Source organism: Zalophus californianus, chromosome 4 (genome assembly GCF_009762305.2).
Source record: "Zalophus californianus isolate mZalCal1 chromosome 4, mZalCal1.pri.v2, whole genome shotgun sequence".
Classification (NCBI taxonomy): domain Eukaryota; kingdom Metazoa; phylum Chordata; class Mammalia; order Carnivora; family Otariidae; genus Zalophus; species Zalophus californianus.
The window spans coordinates 90,547,052-90,566,191 of record NC_045598.1 but is presented as its reverse complement, the minus strand read 5'-3'; the positions used below and the strand labels follow the sequence as shown (position 1 = coordinate 90,566,191).

Below are 19,140 nucleotides of genomic sequence, written 5' to 3'. Positions count from 1 at the left end.
TAGCAGTGTCACCTCTCGTTTCTGACATAGGTAATTTGTCTTTGCTTTTTTTTCTTGATCAATTTAATTAGTTGGTTATGAATTTTATTGAACTTATGAGGTTTTGTTTCATTGGTTCTATTTTTCTATTTCTCATTCCACTGATTTCTGCTCTGTTCTTTATTACTGCCTTCTTATTTGGGGTTTAATTTATTCTTATTTTTCTATTAAGGTCCTCACTTGTTTGAGAATTCTCTTCTAATATAGGCATTTAGTGCTATAAATTTCTAAGTACTACTTCTGCCTCCTAAAAATTTTTGATATGGATTGTATTTTCATTTTTGTTCATCTTGAAATACTTTGTTTTTTTTTTTAACTTTCTTATGGGTTATTTAGAAGTGCATTATTTAGTTTCCAAATATTTAGGGATTTCCCAGATATATTTCTGTTTTAGTGAGCCTATGCCTCTGGACAATGAACTTCACAAGTGTTGTTTGTCATTTTTTTTTTTTCTCCCTGCCATGCTGGGACAAGATGGGTAGAGTGAGCTAGAGCTGACTATTTCCTTGCCCTGGGTCAGTTAGACTCTCATAATACCCCAGCAGGTCAGGCTTCCTTTAACTAGTTTTTCCTGAGGGCACATCTTATTAAGAGCAGAGTGGGAGCACCTGGGTGGCTCAGTGGGATGAGGATCTGACTCTTGATTTCAGCTCAGGTCATGATCTCAGGGTCATGACAGCCAATCCTGCATGTGGGGCTCCCCCCTGCTCATCAGGGAGTCTGCTTCTTTCCCTCTCCCTCTGCCTCTCCCCCGACTCACATGCGTGCACGCTTGCTTTCTCTCTCAAACAAATCTTGAAAAAAAAAAAAAAAAAGCAGAGTGCCTTTTCCCCTCCCTCTTCCAGAAGCTGGGGATTTTTCTCATATTTACTGTTATGAATCTGGCCAAGCTCTTAAGGGTAGTCTTACAATACTGTGGGTTTCCCCTATGACTGGTCCCCCTGGACTGTTTAACTCTCAAAGTTGTAAGCGCTGGACCTTCAGCAATTTGTCAATATCGGTTCAGGTTCTCCTAGCCCAGCCTTGGCACTGGATCCCACAGCAGTTTCTGCTGGGGAGTCTCTGCTCTGGTAAGCTCTGACTCCCTGTGTTTGTCGGTCTGTCTCTCCAGTCCTGGGGGCTGAGGTTTGTCTTGTGTCTTTCTCTCTCTTAGGGATCCAAGAAGAATTGCTGATTTTTTTTTCCAAGTTATTCAGTGTTTTACTTGTTAGCAGAGTGATGACTTGCAAGATCCTTACATGAAGAACTGGAAGCCCAGTGTTCTTTTTACTAAATTGTATTGCCTCCTATTCTTTTTAGATGATAAGAAAGACATTATTATTTGTCATTTCCTCTTAACAGCCTGGAAGCATGAAGCTTTTCTTGTATGATGTTAGTATAATGGCTTTGGAAACTCTCAGGAAAATTATAAGAGAAATGAGACCATTGTATGACAAAATGTATATCTGTTGAGGAGAGGATCGTAAATAGGAACAAGTAAGGCTAACGTCTACAGCAGAGAAAAACAATTAGCACATTTATTTCAGATCAGCAAATATATATTGAGTGTCAACTCTATACTCACTACTCAGACACTGCTCACATTTCAATTATCAACTCCAATTATTGGTTTGATATTGTGTCTCCTGTCTTTAGAAGACCCGTTCATGCTTGCTGGGAGCTAGCAATATATTTGAGTTTTCAGAGATAAATTAAAAGTTCATCTAATGTTTTCAACAAGGATGTAACATGAGTCAGAATTGTCTTATGTGTACTACTTAGCTTTTTTTAGCCAACAGATTCTAGCCTTACTGAAAGGAGCAGTGGTACTGTGAGAAAACCTGACTCAAAGTCATGCATCTGTAGCCAACCAGCTATATGGCTTGGGTCAAGTTAATCACTACGTGGCTTTCGTTACAGGACAAGGGCTGGACCAGAGCTGTGCTCACAACTCTGAGTCATCTGGGAGCTTCGCAATAATGTCAACACACAACCCCACTTCCAGAGATCAGGGTACAATTGGTCTGGGTTCAGCAGAACCCTAGATAAATTTAATGGAAGTCATTGACTAGGGTGATCCAATTGAGTTCATGGAGTTATGACATTATTCCCAGCTGACTCATGGGTCATTGGTAGCAAACCAACTTATTAAGCATAGCTACAAGATAAGCTGTTACAGTGAACTCAGTACTTTGTGTCTGATAGTTACCAAATAAAGGGAACATTTTCAAAGAACTAGTTTGCAATTAAAATATATTTGCTACAGACTTCATACTGAACTTGATATATAAGTGTTTTCTTTGATTCAAAAGATAATTCACATCTTGCAGTTCTCCAAAGCTATCATGATAAAATCAGCTTTTGTTTTACAGACTGTACATATGGAAGGTATATCTAGGAAACTGGTCTGGATGTGTACTTACTCTGTGTACTTATTCAGTGGCATGATTTAGAATGACATGTTTTAAAAATTTCTGAACTAACGTCTTTCCTCTGTATTGGATCTAAATGTGTAAAGAATGTTGCTGTTTTGATCCTTTGAAGTTATAGGAGTTTGTATGTGTGCTTACAATGGATCCATGTACATTACTTTGTTGATAGTCATATTCAAAGAAGACAAGCACTTTATGGTTTGCATCCTAAAGGACGTGACTCTGCACTGGAGATACACACGCGCGCGCGCGCGCGTGTGTGTGTGTATGTATTTAATTGCTTCTGAGAAGATAGTTTTTAGGCACCTCCTTTTTGTACCCTACCCAGTTGGTTTGGTCTCATTTGAGATTGTACATAATTAGCACCAGAAAAATAAATTGTTTTTCTTTTCTGTGTTAGAATTTAGGAAATTGTAGCTCATTTTGCTGAGTAGTAGTTACTGATTCTGCCATCTATTGGCATCATGACCTTACATGGATTACTCTTGGTTTTATCATCTGTAAAATGCATACAGAATAAAATAAATGCTATATGAAAGAGTTCTAGCCCAGTGCTCATTAAATAGTAGCTCCCACTATTCATCCATTCATCCGTCCAAGTACTTTGTGTCTGACTTCATGTTTTGTACTGATCACCAAAAAAAAAAAAGACAATTGGCTTCTAACCTTGTGGTTTAATGACCTAAGGAATGATCAAAGCTCAGGATAGGTGATGCAGCTGGTTTCCATGTTGAGTTTTGTGTTAACCCTTTTAAAATCATATTGTTACAAATACATGTAAAGTTAAAACTGTGGATAACAATCTAGATTAGTTATTGCAATATTACAGTGACTTTGCTTTTGAATTTCAAAAATGTCTTTTGTACTAGTTAAGTGCTTTGGCTTATTTGGCAATTTTCAAGAAATTATGCTTTTAAAACTAAACTGTTTTCTCCTCTGTTTTTTCAAGTGAATCACTTTACTCAGTAGTGTAGAAAGTTGGATTTTATTGTAGACTGTCATGTTTTCTACATACTCTATGTCCAGAGAATACAAATTATCCTCCACTTTCTATCAGGAACTTTCTATGAATAGCTATTATAGTCTGTATTATTATTATAACAACAGTAATTTCTAATGCTATCAAAGTGAGTGGGTATCTGCATTTTCATTATAACTTCTTTCAAACAATGAGTTGACAATTGAGCTGTAAAAATATTCTCTGTACGGTCCTTGCATTGAAGGGATTCATTTTGGCAACACTTTGTCGTCTTTGTTGTCTTCTTTCTCTTTCCTTGAAAGTTTCATAACATTGTCTTCAAGTGAAATGAATATAAAAGAGGAAATTGGCCATTTAGAGTACATTTCCTAGTGCAGGTGTAAGGCATAGTTTTTACTGAGTAATAACATATGGAATTGTTCTGGTCATGTCATCGGACTGATGATAAACCTGTTGCTTTAAAGTTGTTTCAGTATGTGATAATAAGGACTTAGTAAGGAAGGAAAACATCCTTCATGCTGAGACTATGCCTATTACAAACTTTATCTTCCCAGAAGAGATACAGATTATACTTATCAGAGAGGGAGAGAGGGAGAGAGGGCAAGAGAAAGAAACAAGCAAATGTAAAATCATGCCATGCCATCTATGGGGTCTTTGTGTGTGTGTGTGTGTGTGTGTTTTACAATAAAGAGCTTTATGTGTTTTTTTTTCTTAGAATAAAGCTTATGAAACAATGAGGATTCTGTGTCCTATATCATGGGGTTTTATTTGCTCCATTGTCATTTATGAATACCCAAATGTTCCACAGGGAGAATTTTGTAAGCTAATTGGAACCAAAAGGCAATTATAAGCAGTAGAACTGTAATCAGTGTGCCAAAAATATATATTTTTATCCACAATGAAAGTTAAATAACCTAGGAAAATAGTTGTGATACTTCACACTTACAAATCATGCATCTACATGATCTTTATTCTAAGGAGTGAAAATGTTTTTACACACATTCTGATTAATTCACAGAAATCTCCGTAAAGAGGGTGAATTAGAATTGTGGTTTTAAAGGGCCAAATTTATCATCCATCTATGTAAGTTGGCATTTGCAGAATTAAAATTAGACTCTATTTCAGACTTCTGGTCTCCTGCCTTAGTTCTTTTTTTTTTTATGTTATGTTAATCACCACACATTACATGATTAGTTTTTGATGTAGTGTTCCATGATTCATTGTTTGCGTATAACACCCAGCGCTCCATGCAGTACGTGCCCTCTTTAATACCCATCACCAGGCTAACCCATCCCCCCACCCCCCTCCCCTCTGGAACGCTCAGTTTGTTTCTCAGAGTCCATAGTCTCTCATGGTTCGTCTACCCCTCTGATTTCCCCCCCTTCATTCTTCCTCTCCTGCCTTAGTTCTATATGTTAGACTATTCTACCTTTGTTAGGAGAATCATTTATAATTCTTAACACCTCTAAAGAAAAAAAATATATTTTTGAAGACAGTTTAGTTCTTCTTTGGTAGAACAATCAGGAAACACAGCATTGCTTTATGTAGAAGTTTTTGCTTTATAAATTTTTTTAACTCTTTGCTTCAAAGGAAAATTGAAAAGTCAGAAGATATGCTGAATTTGGAGAGAACTTGAGAGATTGTCCTGAGGGAAGCATTCCTCCTTACCCTGCTTCCAGAGGCAAGATGGGGGAGGGTGGCTCTTGACTTGGCCAGGGGCAAGAATGTGTTAACTTCCCCTTTGCAAACTTAAGAAACTCTTAACTCTGGGAAACAAACTGAGTGTTGCTGGAGGGGAGGTGGGTTGGGGGATGGGGTAACTGGGTGATGGGCTCAAGGAGGGCACTTGATGGAATGAGCCCTGGATGTTATATGCAACTGATGAATCACTAAATTCTACCCCTGAGACTACTAATACAGTGTATGTTAACTAAATTGAATAAAAATTGTTTGTTTGTTTGTTTAATCCCCTTTGCTACCATCTTAGCCCTAAAGCATTGTTGTTATGTTTTGCATGCAGGAGGTGAACCCTTGTCTTAGTTTACCAGGTCAAGAAATTTTACTTCCATATGCCTGCTATATTTAGCAAAGGCAATTGTGGAAAAAAAAATATATTTTTTTGGCACACTGATTACAGTTCTACTGCTTATAATTGACCATTCAGTTGTCCAGGCGATTTTTTTTAACAGATATGTTTTCCTCATTTTAACCTGGAAAAAAAATTAAGGGTTCAATTGGGGAGTATCTTTTTCATAGAAGACATGTTTTTTTTCAAACCTTTAGCTATTGATTCCTATTTTACCTTCTGTCTGAATTTTCCCTTCTACTTCCCATTCTCTTAGCTAAATCCTTCTTTCCCATCAAGGTCAATTTTGGGGCACCTCCTTTGAGGTCTTCTCTGAACCAAAGGGTTTCTGTCCTAACACTTCTAGTGTATCCTCATGGTCTGTTCATTGTTCTCCCTGCCTGGTTAGAGCACTCCAGAAAGATAAGAACCATGGCTTTCATCTCTTTATCTCCAGTGCCTAGCATAAAATAGGCATTCAGTGGTAGGTCTAGAATGAATAATGCTATTCAGAGCTGCTATTTCTATACTATGTTATTTACAAGTTTTCAAATTCATTGTTTATGAACTCAAATTATACTTTATGATGTTATCTGAAAGACCATTAAAATATTCATCTTGTCAGAGTTAAATTTATCTTTGTTCTCTCAGAAAAGTCTTAAAGCTATTTAACCTTATGTCCTTAAATTCCTCGTCTATAAAATGAGGATTTTAATACCTAAATGACTCACAGGGGTATTATGAAAATTATAGGAAGTAAACTTGAAAGAAAATTGAAAAGGAGAAAAAGTATATTTCTGTATAATGGCTAATGAATTTGAACGATAATCTTCATTTTCCAGAAGTGGGAAAATGATTGTTTTTAAAAATTTTTTAAACATTTCGTCTTTCCCATGTTTCATATGAAGAGTCCCACTAACGTGTGTAGGCTCATAGAAGACCACTCTGCCCTCCCAATTCTTGTACCCAGTTCTTGAAATTTCTTTAATCAGATAGTAAACTTTTCACTCCTAATTAGACATAAAAGCACAAATGATAAATTCTGAAGGGAATAGTTAGTGTAAATAAAAAAGGGTAAAATCATGAGCCTTTTTCTTAGAGTGAGGTTGGTTGAGGAAGGTGTAAGATGGCTCAAGGAGAGGGAGGGAGAACAGGAAGGAACACGAGACAGGGGTTTACAGAAAACTTTGCTTAGGGAATGGTTTGCGTACTTGTGGACTCAGCTGTAGGTGCTATTGACCTTTTGTGTTGAAAGCCTTAAGCAATCTGTCCTGTAACACATGACCTGTCCAGAAACCCTCTGGGGTCTGGGAAGGGAGGTACAGTGGAGTGGAGTTAGTAGGTCTTTTCTCCTTGACATCTCTCCCTGCAACTTTAGTAGCCAAATCATTTCAAAGGAATCTTTTCCTTTGCTCTACATTAAGAGACTTTTCTAGTTTCTTCTAGACCACACAGGAATATTAGTTATGATAGAATTTTCTAAAACTATATATATATATTTTTTTCCTGATCTAAAATTCAGGTGCCAGGCTGTATCATAATCAGAGGCAAATAAGAACATGAACAAAAGATTTTTAAAAGAATCAAATCTTCTTTGTTAAGAAAACTGATTCTTGATACCAAAAGGCTCATGGCTTTGGCATTATAAAACATAGGATAAACATCTCTGGGAACTGTGTTTCTCCCCATTCAGAATCCTGCTCCAGAGCATTTCCTTGTGAAATCCCAAACTTGGTTTTCGTCATCACAGGGATACCTTTTTAGGCGATGCTGGAGCATAGTTTCAGGGTGTTCCTCAATTGACCTTGACTTGGCTTCTGAACTTCCTCTCACCACTTGCCCATTCCTTGTATAAAGTCAGGAGAAGCCACGGCAGAATTGAAATTGTGGATGTGGGGGTAAAAAGCCATGTGAAAATAATACAGCTTATTTGGTAATAGTATGTCACGCAATCATGAGACCTTTATTTTGACAGGTGTTTACCTCAAAATATTGCATTAAATCAGGGTCCCTAATTACAGGGAAGAAGAAAAAGGCAGAGCGTGACTATAATAGAACAGGGGAGGCCCGGGAGAGATGATTATAGATGATAATAGACATTACTGAAGGCCCATAAGAAACATTCTCCCTGGGTGATTGCCAACTGGCTTTGATTGAATAGATCATAAACTGAGTTTGCACTAATGTTTCCAAGTGTACAGACTGTATTGTGGGAATTGGCAAGCTCCCGACAAAGTGGGTGAGGTCCTAATTGTTAACTCTCAAGATGGGCATTTTTGGTTAATAGCTCTTCACTTGTATATTTCCTATGTTTGGTACAGGGCAAGATGTAGGTTATAATGTACCTAGGGGAAGACACCACTGTCTAAGGAGAAGTTTAGACAGTGAAGTCTTTTTTTTCCCCAATAGAAAGCAACATCATTAAGGGTGATAGTTCTGAGAAATTCTGTTGTGGTATATTTTCGTCTGTTATTTTATTACCATAGAAGCTGCATTCTGCCATAATTACTACAAGGGTGTGTCACTCACAGAATACCTTCAGTGGACCACCACCAATCCACAATTACATCTGATATGACTGTTGATTTGACACCACAAGGGGTTTCAGTAGAGTGTGCACAGGCATATGCCCTCAAGACTTTGGTTCAAATAATTTCTCAGATTATAACATATATTGGATTTTAATTGTTCATGGTAATTGGAGTTCCTGAAGAGTGAATGAATGAATGAATGTCATTTCTAACAAGTCAATTCTGTGTACCCTGGAAAATAGAGGACTTCACACTGAGGTAAAATTAAAGTCATTTAGGATCTGAAATGTCTTTATCTTCTATAAATAAGTGCAAACAGATTCAATTACTGACACGTAATATCCCTAATTAAGAATTTGTGGATCAGATACTTTTTAGTAACAGTAACTGACTGGAGAACTGTAGGTAATTAGGAAAAGTGCTCATATAAGCAAAAAACTTTGGTGGTAAAAGAGACCTCAGAAACTCTTGGGTCAAAAAAAACAAAAAAAACCCAAAAAACCCTTGGGTCAAACCCTGTCATTTCACAGGTGAGAATATTGAAGCCACAAAAGGTTATATGACTTACTCAAGGGTCAGAAGGCCAGGAATAGAACATCAGGCTCCCAATTGTCGATCCATATCAAATTATTACCTCCTAGGTTTTTTTCTCTAGTCCAGAATTCTATGAAAATGACCAAAGCAAAAGCTAATTAAGGAACCAACATAATCTGAATGAGATCCTTGAAGATAATACCCATGTTTGGTCATTTTTAATCCCCTAGTATGTAGCATAATCCCTCATACTTATCAGGTAGTCAATACACTTTTCATTAAAGCAGTAATTAGTAAAAATTAAATTCTTTAAAAATATCTAATGCTGCTGTGAGCATTTGATATGTATTGTGCTATTACTCAGGATATTTCCTTTGTGATTACTTAAGATTAAATCACCAAGGATAGGAAAACATCCATTAGTTGTCTGCCAGGATTAGAAAAACGAATTTCTATATTTTGGACCTCTGTCAAGCCCTGGTTTACTTTTTGGGTTATATAGCCTCTCCCCAGATAGGATTTCTTCCAAGAGTGCTAGATCCTTGTTCTTTCCAGATTTTGTAATAAGTAACCACTTGGGATTTGGCCTACCTACATTCAGATTGATTGTTGCTTGCTAATTTTATTTTCTTTCATCAAAAGTGTTCTTTTCTTTCCTTCACCAGAAACATAGATTTATTAAATTTTGATTCAGGATTACATCATGTACAATATCTTACCTAGTAAGACTTTAGAAAGAAGGCTCAACACACGAAAAACTAGCACATTCCCTTCCCTGCTAGAGAAATCCAGGAACCCCACAGAATACATCTTTTGGATAATAAGAAAAATGTTCTGCAAAGTATCATTCTGCTATTATATTCATCCCACATATAATAAGTGTAGAAATATAACTTATGGCTTTTAGTGGGTTTTCTCTTAGTGTACGTTTCACAACTTTTAGGGTTTTTTTTTTTTGAGTTTTTGACACTTCTTTCTGACAGAATCTCAGTGATGTAGTAAACACAAACAATCTTGTGTGCATTCAAAAAGCCATCAAATATAATCGAGGCTTTTGTATGTTTTGATGATGTGATGCAATTATAAACCCTTATAAATTGAAAATAAATTTAATTTCAAAGATTCTAGACCAAGATACAAGTTTTTTTTTTTTAAGTTATTTGGAATTCTAAGCCTATGACAGCCACGTAACTACAAATTAACTAGATTAGGAATATGAATTTTACATAGTCTTTTGAAAAACCTCAGGAGTTTATGCACTGGATGAAAGTTAATCCTATTCTCTTTTGACTAACAAATGATAAAAGCACTTGACTGTGTTTTTGTTCTTCTGTATATGTGCATGAGTATTTTGGAATTCATTGTAATGACCATTCGGTATAACCCTATGACATTATGCTTGGCAAATTTTCAAGTTGTTCACTGGTGGAAAAATGCACATCTTACTTGTCATACAGGAAGCAGTTAATGATGAAAGAATGTGTATACTTGCATGAAAACATTAGCACATTTGAGATAAGGAAATGGACTATCTGAATATAGTATTTCTTGTTCAGGTGAAAGTTATACGGGAGTCTGTGTTACTTGTGGCTTAGCAAACTTGTCTAAATATAAGGAGGGTGGTGGGATTATTCCCAGGCTAGGTATTTCTATTTTAATAACACATGAACAGCAACAAAAAAAATTTAGAAGTGAGAAAATTGATTGGGAATAATCAAAAAGCAGTATTGTGGAAAAAATAGAAAATAGTTATTTTTAGCAATCATCACGTGTTTTCAGACATGTTAATTCTTTGATCCTTGTATTACCCTAGTGAGGCATGTGTGGCAGATCTTGTCATCATTCTTGTTTTACCATGGAGATTTGCCTAAGGTTATACAGTTCTTTTATAGCAGAGCTGGAAATAGAATGAGCTCTCCCAATGCCACCTCCCTACTGTATGGTAGTGATTTTCTATGTTTTCTAAGAACTAGCACTGATGTATATTTAACTGGTAACAATGGTTACATTATGGTGGCAGCTAGGATCACAGATCCTTACCAAAGTTCAATTTCAGACAGGGTCTTTGTCCTGCTTCTCTCCTTTTCCAGTCCTTTGGTTCTATTGCACGTGCTCTCAAAGCCTGTCAGAATAATTCCAGAAATAGTGCTTGGTACAAGCTATCCATCATCCATCCATCCATCTGGTCAGTAAACTAATTTGTATATTTGCCTAGATTCCCATAATTCATGGCTACCCCGTCTATCTTCTTACCCCACATACCCAGACTATACATTTCTGACAGAGAGGACTAGATGAGGTGACAGTTGCTCTGGCCATTACCCATGTGTGATAAATTGCTTAGTAATCTCCACAGCACCTTCATGCATACGTTGAAAGTGTTTAGGGCATTGTAACTTGGGAAAACTTCCAATCTTTCATAAATAACCATTAATCTGTCCCTTTTAAATTCAGCTTTCCACATCTGTCTCAAATTGTTCAGTGCTGTTCCAGGAGTGCGTTAAAGCTCCAATCCAGGTGGTGGTAAGGGGGTAAATGAGCCACAGGGCAAAGACACTCTGTACTTTTCTTAAAGCAATTCTTTCTCATTTTTGCAAAGTTAGGAGCCCAGCAATTTACGATTAAGATTTTTGGAGGATATCCTCTGTCATTTTAAGCCATCCTTGTCAGCAGTTTCGGCTCTGCCATTGCAGCATACATTAATGTTTTTCTCTGTAGAGGTAGATTGTAAATATCATTTCTACCAGCAAACTTAATGTAGTTTTAATTCATTATGGTTCTCTGTGGATTCTTATTGGGGAAAAATGAAAAACAGTTGTAATCTAAGGTCAGTTAGAAATAAGGAAGTATCTGAATATTTGTGATGTTCAGGAATTTCAGAGAAAGTTATCAATAATTTAGTTTGATACATTTTTCTACAGGAAGCAACTTGCTTTTCAGAACAGAAGGCATCATTATTTTATGAATTATTATTTAATATTATTTTGCTTTGTACCTGTTCTACTTTAGCTAATGAAAATTATAAAGGTGCCTCTTTTCTTACCATAACTTATTTTCTCAGAAACTTTCCAAAGAAAATAGTTTCATAAGAATGAATCAGCCTGTACTGTTAGATTTACAAAAGTCTCCTCACATAATATAGAGAATGCCCTGCAGAATAAATGCACATAAAGATAGTACTGTATGGTACATCAGATGACATGTAACTATGAAAGAGGAATGTTTTCAAATTGACCTTGAAGATGTTAAGGGACTCACAAGAACAAATATTAGACGGGGGATAACTAACAAAGAAGATTTCCTATCTCTGGCATTTGTAAGGGGCATGAAAGGAACGACACGTTGATTATCTGGCCCAGAATACAATGCCCACTCAGGAATGCAAAGAAGAAAATTCAGCTGCATGCCTCTCATCAAAGTTAGTAAAAACTTTATAGATGGATCATCACATAAAGTGCACAAAGTCATTGGCTTTGCAAATGGCTTATTTCCTAGCTATAGTCTGCTGTTCTGGCCACACGTAGGGGATTGACAGGTGCTCCACCCATTAGCATTAAGGAATTATCAATGTACATCCCGCACACTTCCACCAGGGAAGCAAAGACACTCCTCCTACACATTACTTTGTTTTTTAATCCTCCAAATGTTGTAGGATGCTTATTACCTTAATAAGTGGAAAATCATTGAATACCGTGCATATTCCCCCCCCACAGCTAAAACTGACATCTCATAGGAATTAGTGAGGAAATGCAGTTTTATTCATCTGTTAAGATATGTTATCTCTCACCTCTTTGTCATCTAAGGGATGCCTAAGACCATTAAAGAAATGTAACCTGCACTGCTAAGGCATTTTATTAAGGAAAAAACAATTCAGGATGACCTTGGTAGTCTGTTCAGTGAAAATTTCCCTCCCCTGAGAAAACTCCAGTAGTGTTCTTGAAATGCAGGGGAAAAGAACAAAATGGTTTTTGATACAGTGACCATACATCCCGGTTTACCCCTCACAGTCCCAATTTATATCTGTTGTCCTGGCATAGTTATTAATCGCTACCCTTCCCTCTCAGAAGATCCTGGTTTGGACAGAAAATTGCATGTTTACCCTAGTTTTAGGACATTTCTTATATGACCATGCCCCTGCCTCTACTGTCCAGGACAGTTACAGTTCCCATTCATGCCTTTCAGGCGGAACCCTTGGTTCTATAAAGGAAGAATGACAAAAAAGGTGGGCCGGCCCATGTACCTTCGGAAGTTATAAAATTCATTAATGTGTCTCCCACTCTTGAATTGTTTGTGTTCTCACCTCCTTTCTCTCTGTTTTGTACATTACCTTCTTCAGCACACTGCTTGCTTATATAAAATGTCAAGCAGTGCCACTATAAGAATGTTTTCATATATAGAAGCAGTTCAATGCTTCTCAGTGCTTGACTGTGTGAAAACAAAGTGTGGTATATTTTCTTCTTTTCAGTTAAGAGGAACTTAAGGTCATGCTACTCACTGACATGGGACTATCAGATTGAGAAATACCTCAAATTACAAACATTTCTGAAACACTTACTATGCATTTGGCATTCTCTCGTAAAAACTGACCTTGTCCCAGATTCGAAGAATTCAGTCTAGTAAAGGAGAAGACCATGTAGAGCAATAATGACCTCCATGTGGCAGTGTACTACTAACAGTCTGGGAAGGTGCCGGAGGAGGACAGGGCGAGATTAAATCTGCACCTGAGAGTGAGGACGTTTTTATAGAAGAGATGACAGAGTAGGAATGTGCAAACCCAGCTTTGGGGGAGGAAGAAGTGAAAGTATCAGTCTGTATGAGGGAACCTGTGTCAGTTTTGTTCTAGGGAAATAGGTGCCATTGTATTGGCCAACATGCCCTGTCAACGAAATATCACTGCTTCTCTTAAACTCTGCTTTCCATAGATGAAGATCATGTGTTCTTTTTTCTGACGAATGTGAATTGACAGTTCACCATTCTTAGAACAGCTGTAATCTTCCAATTTGTTGATTTATCTTCAACTATAGTTTTGAAAGACAGTCATAGAGCTCTCTCTCTGGCCTCTCCCCTGCAAAATAGACTTATTTCCTTTAGTGTGCTCTCAGAGGTCTGATTTTACTTTTTAAAAACAATCACCCTTCTCTTTTCCTCTTCTGAGCCTCCTTTGGTGTACGGCTCCAGCCCACATACCTGTATATGTTGTACACGAGTAGCATTGCAGTGCATCCAGTACAAAGGTCTGGCTAGGCATACAGTCCCCAAATATCATACTTATTTACTTGTACCTCAGTGTCATGCTGAAAATAAATAAAGCACTGAGAATATGCAGTTGAATGAGAGTAACACTTCATTCCAACCTTATAGCTACTGTGTTCTCATCACCCTCTAGTCTGTGATTCTCCTCCCTCTGGTACATCCTTCCTGCCTCCTGGTTACACTAATTCCTGTAAGCTCTGTCTTTTATCTTCTTCTGTCTACATTTTCTTCCATGATAGTCTTGCTCCATTGACTTTAAGTTTCCCCTCTGTATAATTGCCATCTACATCCAGATTATCTCTTTGGGTGCCTTATGTAATCACCTCCATCCTTGACTTTCCTCTAGTCTTTAACTCCCATGGTCTTCTCTTCCTTACCCACTCCCCAGGTAAGCCCCATGGACTCTAGTGCCATCATGTTTCTAGCCCCGGTTTCCCCTCCCTGCTTACCATGATACAGTTCTCTAATGATATTGTCACCCACCAAGCCACGCCCATCTACAGGCCAGCTTGCACACTTGATGTCAGTTTACTTCTTCTAAAGCACATAACTGCGTCACTGAGACTCCCTCACCAATGATAAATTCATGTCTCAGTCAAACTGGTTCCCTGCCACCTTTTAGCTCCACGTCCCTCTGTCCTCCTTTATGAGTCCGATGCTTGCGTAGAGAGGCAGTATCAAGCTCTGAAGTTAGAACATCTGAATTTGAATTCTGGTTATGTCACTGCTGGCTCTGTGATCATGGGGTGATCATTTAACTTCTCTGTGCCTCATTTTCCTCACCTATAAAATGGGGATAATAATTGGGTCTACTACAGAGGACCACTGTAAGGATTATGAAATGCTCAGAGCAGTGGGTAGCATACAGTAAGGGTGCACTAAGTGTAAGCCATTATTAGACTCTGCCTGTGTTTCTTATGCACAACCTGTATTTTTATACCCCAGTTCCTTTCTCATGCTTTATTTTGTTTTCAGAATGTTCTCCTCCATTTCCATCTCTGTGTTCACATCCCACACATTTTATATTCATGTGCCCCCACTCTTCCATGTAGCTTTCAGGCAAACCCCTAATACTGAAAATATCTTTCCAATTTCCATAGCCTCTCCTCTGCACCTAACAGTATTTAGCCCTTTCCACCTTGTATTAAAAGTACGTGTGTATGTATCTTGGCTCTGAGAAGATAGGGGGATACAGGAATGATTTATGAATTTTTGCATTTTCCTAAGTGCCTAGCCAAGTTAATATTGCTACTGTATTTGTTGAATAAGTGAATGAATATTCCACTTGTTCATTTACCTTTTCCCTGATACGCAAGTGCAATACAATTTTAGAACTTTGCCCAAATGAGCATCTTCTCTTTGCTTGGTTATTTGTTTTCCCTCTGTCCTAACCCACCCTTCCTCTTCTCTTTTCTGTCCTTTTTCCCCTTCTCTGACCCTCCCCCCCTTTCCTTTCACACCTCCCCTCCCATGCCCCTCTCGCCTCTTCCCCCTTTTTTTCTTCTCTTCTTCCTCCTCCTCATCCTTTAATTCTGGATTCCGCTTTATAAAACTTTCTCCACAAACTCATAGCCAAGCGCCATGGGCACAAAAGGCTACTGTTTCAAGAGAGAAATATTTGCTGATCATTTTTTTTTTTTTTGGTTACTTTTCTTTTTCAAAAAAAAGTGAGCATGTAATATCCAGTCATAATGCTATTTACTCGTCTTAGCTACTGAGAAGAAGGAATTGTTAAATAGCAAAAATAAGCCCAATTTTTAGACAACAAGAAGTCATCTCATAAGAACTTTTTAATTACATGTTCTGATTGTTGCAGTGTGTTTTGAGTATAGTTTGTCTTTCTGCAAAAGGGAAACAATTGCAGGGTTAGTGTCTTGAGATTTTGTGTGTGTGTGTGAAGTAAAACAGAATGTTACACTGTTTCAGGTGTGCAGTATAGTGATTTGACAGGTCTGTATGTTTTGCTCTGCTCACCACAAGTGTAGCTAGCATCTGTCACCAGATAACACTATTATAATACCATTGACTATATTCCCTCTGCTCTACCTTTTATTCTGCTGACTTATTCATTCCATAACTGGAAGCTTGTATCTCCCACTCCCTGTCACCCCTTTTAGCCCATCCCCCCAGCTCTCTTCCTTCTGGGAATGACCAGTTCTCTGTATTTATGGGTCTGTTTCTGCTTTCTGTTTGTTTGTTTTTTTTATTTGTTTTTTAGATTCTGCATGAAAGTGAAATCATATGGTATTTGTCTCTCTCTGTGTGACTTATTTCATTTAGCATAATACCCTCTAGACCCATCCATGCTGTCACAGATGGCAAGATCTCATCCATTTTTATGCCTGAGTAACATTTCATTGTATGCATACACCACATCTTCTTTATCCATTCATCTATTAGTGGACACTTGGGTTGCTTCCATATCTTGGCTATTGTAAAATAACACTGCAATAAACATAGGGGTGCATGTATCTTTTCGAATTAGTGTTTTTGTTTTCTTTGCATAAATACCAGTAGTGGAATAACTGGATCACATGTTACTTGTATTTTTTAATCTTTTGAGGAACCTCAATACTGTTTTCCACAGTGGCTGTACCAATTTACATTGGTTTTTTTTAAAGAATTTGATCAAAGGTCTCCAAGAGTAAATTCTTAAGTATTTTTTTGTCCATTTGGTGTTTAGGTTTTCCTTATTCTGCTAATTTCTTCCCCCTCTTCTCATTTGCAATGTCATTTTAACTTATAATACTTTCCTCCAACATCTTATCTGTCTTCTTCTCTTGATCAGTACCTTTCTCCTAAATCTGAAAACCACCTAAAACATCATATCATGTTGTTTTCCATTTCCACAAGTCTTGAAATGTCTCCTGTCTTGTTGGAGGAATGTTTTTATGATTTCTGTTAAAGATACTAATACTAACCATCTAAATCACATTTCTAATTGTGAGCCTGCACAAAACCAATGTATCTACTTGTATTAGTGAATATAAAATAGATCAAATATGCTATTATGTCTATATTGGATTGAGGGATGTAAAGTTAACAAGATTGAATGGTAGTTTGGGAAGTCAAACTTGAATTCTTATTTTATAATTATCATCTGAAACAACACGTAAAGTTTAATAATTTTAAAACCTCTTTGCTTCTGCCTTCTTTCCTGAGCCATAGTAAGTTAATGCTTAGGACTGGACAAAACATGTTATTCTGGGGAATCCTCAAAAACAACACCATGTACACAGCATTATGAGATTATCATTTGTGGTAAATGGGTTCTCAAAACTGGTATTTTTCTCCCTAATTTAGGGTAGAAATTTAGCATCTGGAGAGGTTGGATTTTTTCCAAGTGATGCTGTCAAGCCTTGCCCATGTGTAAGTATGAGTATTTTCTTTCCATTTTTTCCTGGTTTTGATGCTGTAATTAATTGTGTAAGAATGTATATAGGATATGGTCTTGTCACTCAATAATTTTATTAATATTTTCTGGGGGGATCATATTATTTCAAGTTTGAATATATGGTCAATGTTACTACAGTTCTAAAATCCTCATGATTCCATTGTCAGAAAATATTTTTTTAATTGATATATGCAAGGACAAAATCCAACTTAGTAGGTACATTTACAAAAATAAATTGTCTACACGGTGTTAGAAGGAATAAATCAAAGCTGTAGATTAGATGCATTTTCCCCTTTTCCAATGAAGGTGAGAATGGTAGGCTCTAATCTATTCCTATTCATTTTGGGTTATAGAGAGATGTTATGCTTCCACTAGTGTGTTTGAAAGCATAATAGCATGAAGTCCACAAAATCTTCAATCAAATCTCTAAATACATTTTTCTGGGCTTTAGTTTATCGTTACTGTTTATTTAATGTCGTAATGGCATTTTCTGAAAACATCAAACACATTAGATAGATACAAGGAGAATGAATGAGCATTTACTCAAACATTATTATGGATGAATATAACATAAAATGTGCTTTCTGGTGTTTTATTAGATTTATAAATTTCTGTTTAAGGTGACATTTTTTCGTAAGTTGATGTTTAGGGTTGATTTTTCTATGAAACTTTTGAAATTCTTTGATTTGAAGTAAATGAAATTCCTTTACTAATATAATGGAGTTGATGGTTAAAAAAAAAAAAACTCCTTAAATTATCTTGCTTGCTATATTTCAGTCCTTCCTAGATTTACAAACTGGACATCCTTTTTAATATTATAAATGCCTGCCGTCCTTGATTTCAGAACGTTGTCTGTAGATTAATTTACTGTACACATTCCAGCTTCATTAATTTCAAAAGCAAAGGGAATCAAAAAGAATTTGCTCTTTATTGGTTCTGTGATCTAATGTCACATGTTCTTATCTAATAATCTTAGAAAATTGTTGAACTTTGATACCACTCTAATTATGTAAGCAAAATGAATTTTTAGTTAGTTTTCTGTTATTTGTATGAACAAGATTCAAGCTTCCTGTGCTTAAAACAATGATATTTATATGTAGGCAGGAAGCAGGAGATTATACATTCTAATATTAAGATGTTTGGGAAACAAAAGACATCAAATCAAGAATATTAAACATTTCATATATCAAGTTCTGTTATCTTTTTACAGCCTCTTGAAGTTTTATTTTAGGAAAATTCTGGCACATGGCAGGTATTTAATACACTTTGTTGTGTGAATGAACAAAGGGGTGAAAAAGCAAGCCAAAGTTCCTAGCTGAACCTACGTAATTAACAATAGTAGATACTAATTATATCAGCTTATAGTGAATGATATTTGGTGACTCAGTTACTAGAAGGAAAAACATGTTCAGAATTTTAAGCTGGTAAGGAGTTAAAGGAGTTAAAAATAGTTATGGGTAGGAATACTAACTAAATATGATTGTTTTATAGTGCAAAGTTAATAAATAGTTATTAAAATTTTAGTGCTTAATAAAATTATAGATTCATTTGTTGGTTTAGGAAAAGTTAAGTAGGTGGAGAGATTGGAGGGGAGGATGTGTTGAAGGAGTTTGGAAGATGGTATCTTTTGACCCTGGGACATACTGTTTATCAGGGGTCCATGAGTAGTATGGAATATTCCATTCTGAGCTCAAAGGTTATTCTCCGGTATATGCTGTGCCAGTCTCTTCAAAAGTTCTGAAGTATACAGATAGAAAGTTAGAACTGTGGAAAACGCAAGAGGAATATAAATGAGACCATTTCGTTCCTGGTAATATGGTAACTGGGGACAAAGCCTGGAGCTACAGCACAGTGCAAACTTGGGTAACGCTTTGTGATTCCCGAAGTCCTCAGTGGGTGAGCAAGAAGAAAACAGTTCCACAGAAGATATGTCT

General features: G+C 36.7%; 1 protein-coding gene across 2 annotated transcripts in view; it reads left to right on the top strand.

The window, feature by feature from the left end:
• The window catches only part of VAV3 (vav guanine nucleotide exchange factor 3), a 356,625-nt gene that overhangs the window by 297,876 nt on the left and 39,609 nt on the right, over positions 1 to 19,140 (top strand). For both annotated transcript variants that reach the window (XM_027620157.2, XM_027620165.2), the window contains exon 21: positions 17,116 to 17,181. In XM_027620157.2, the coding sequence (XP_027475958.1) occupies positions 17,116 to 17,181 (66 nt within the window). The remainder of the gene's footprint in view (positions 1 to 17,115; positions 17,182 to 19,140) is intronic.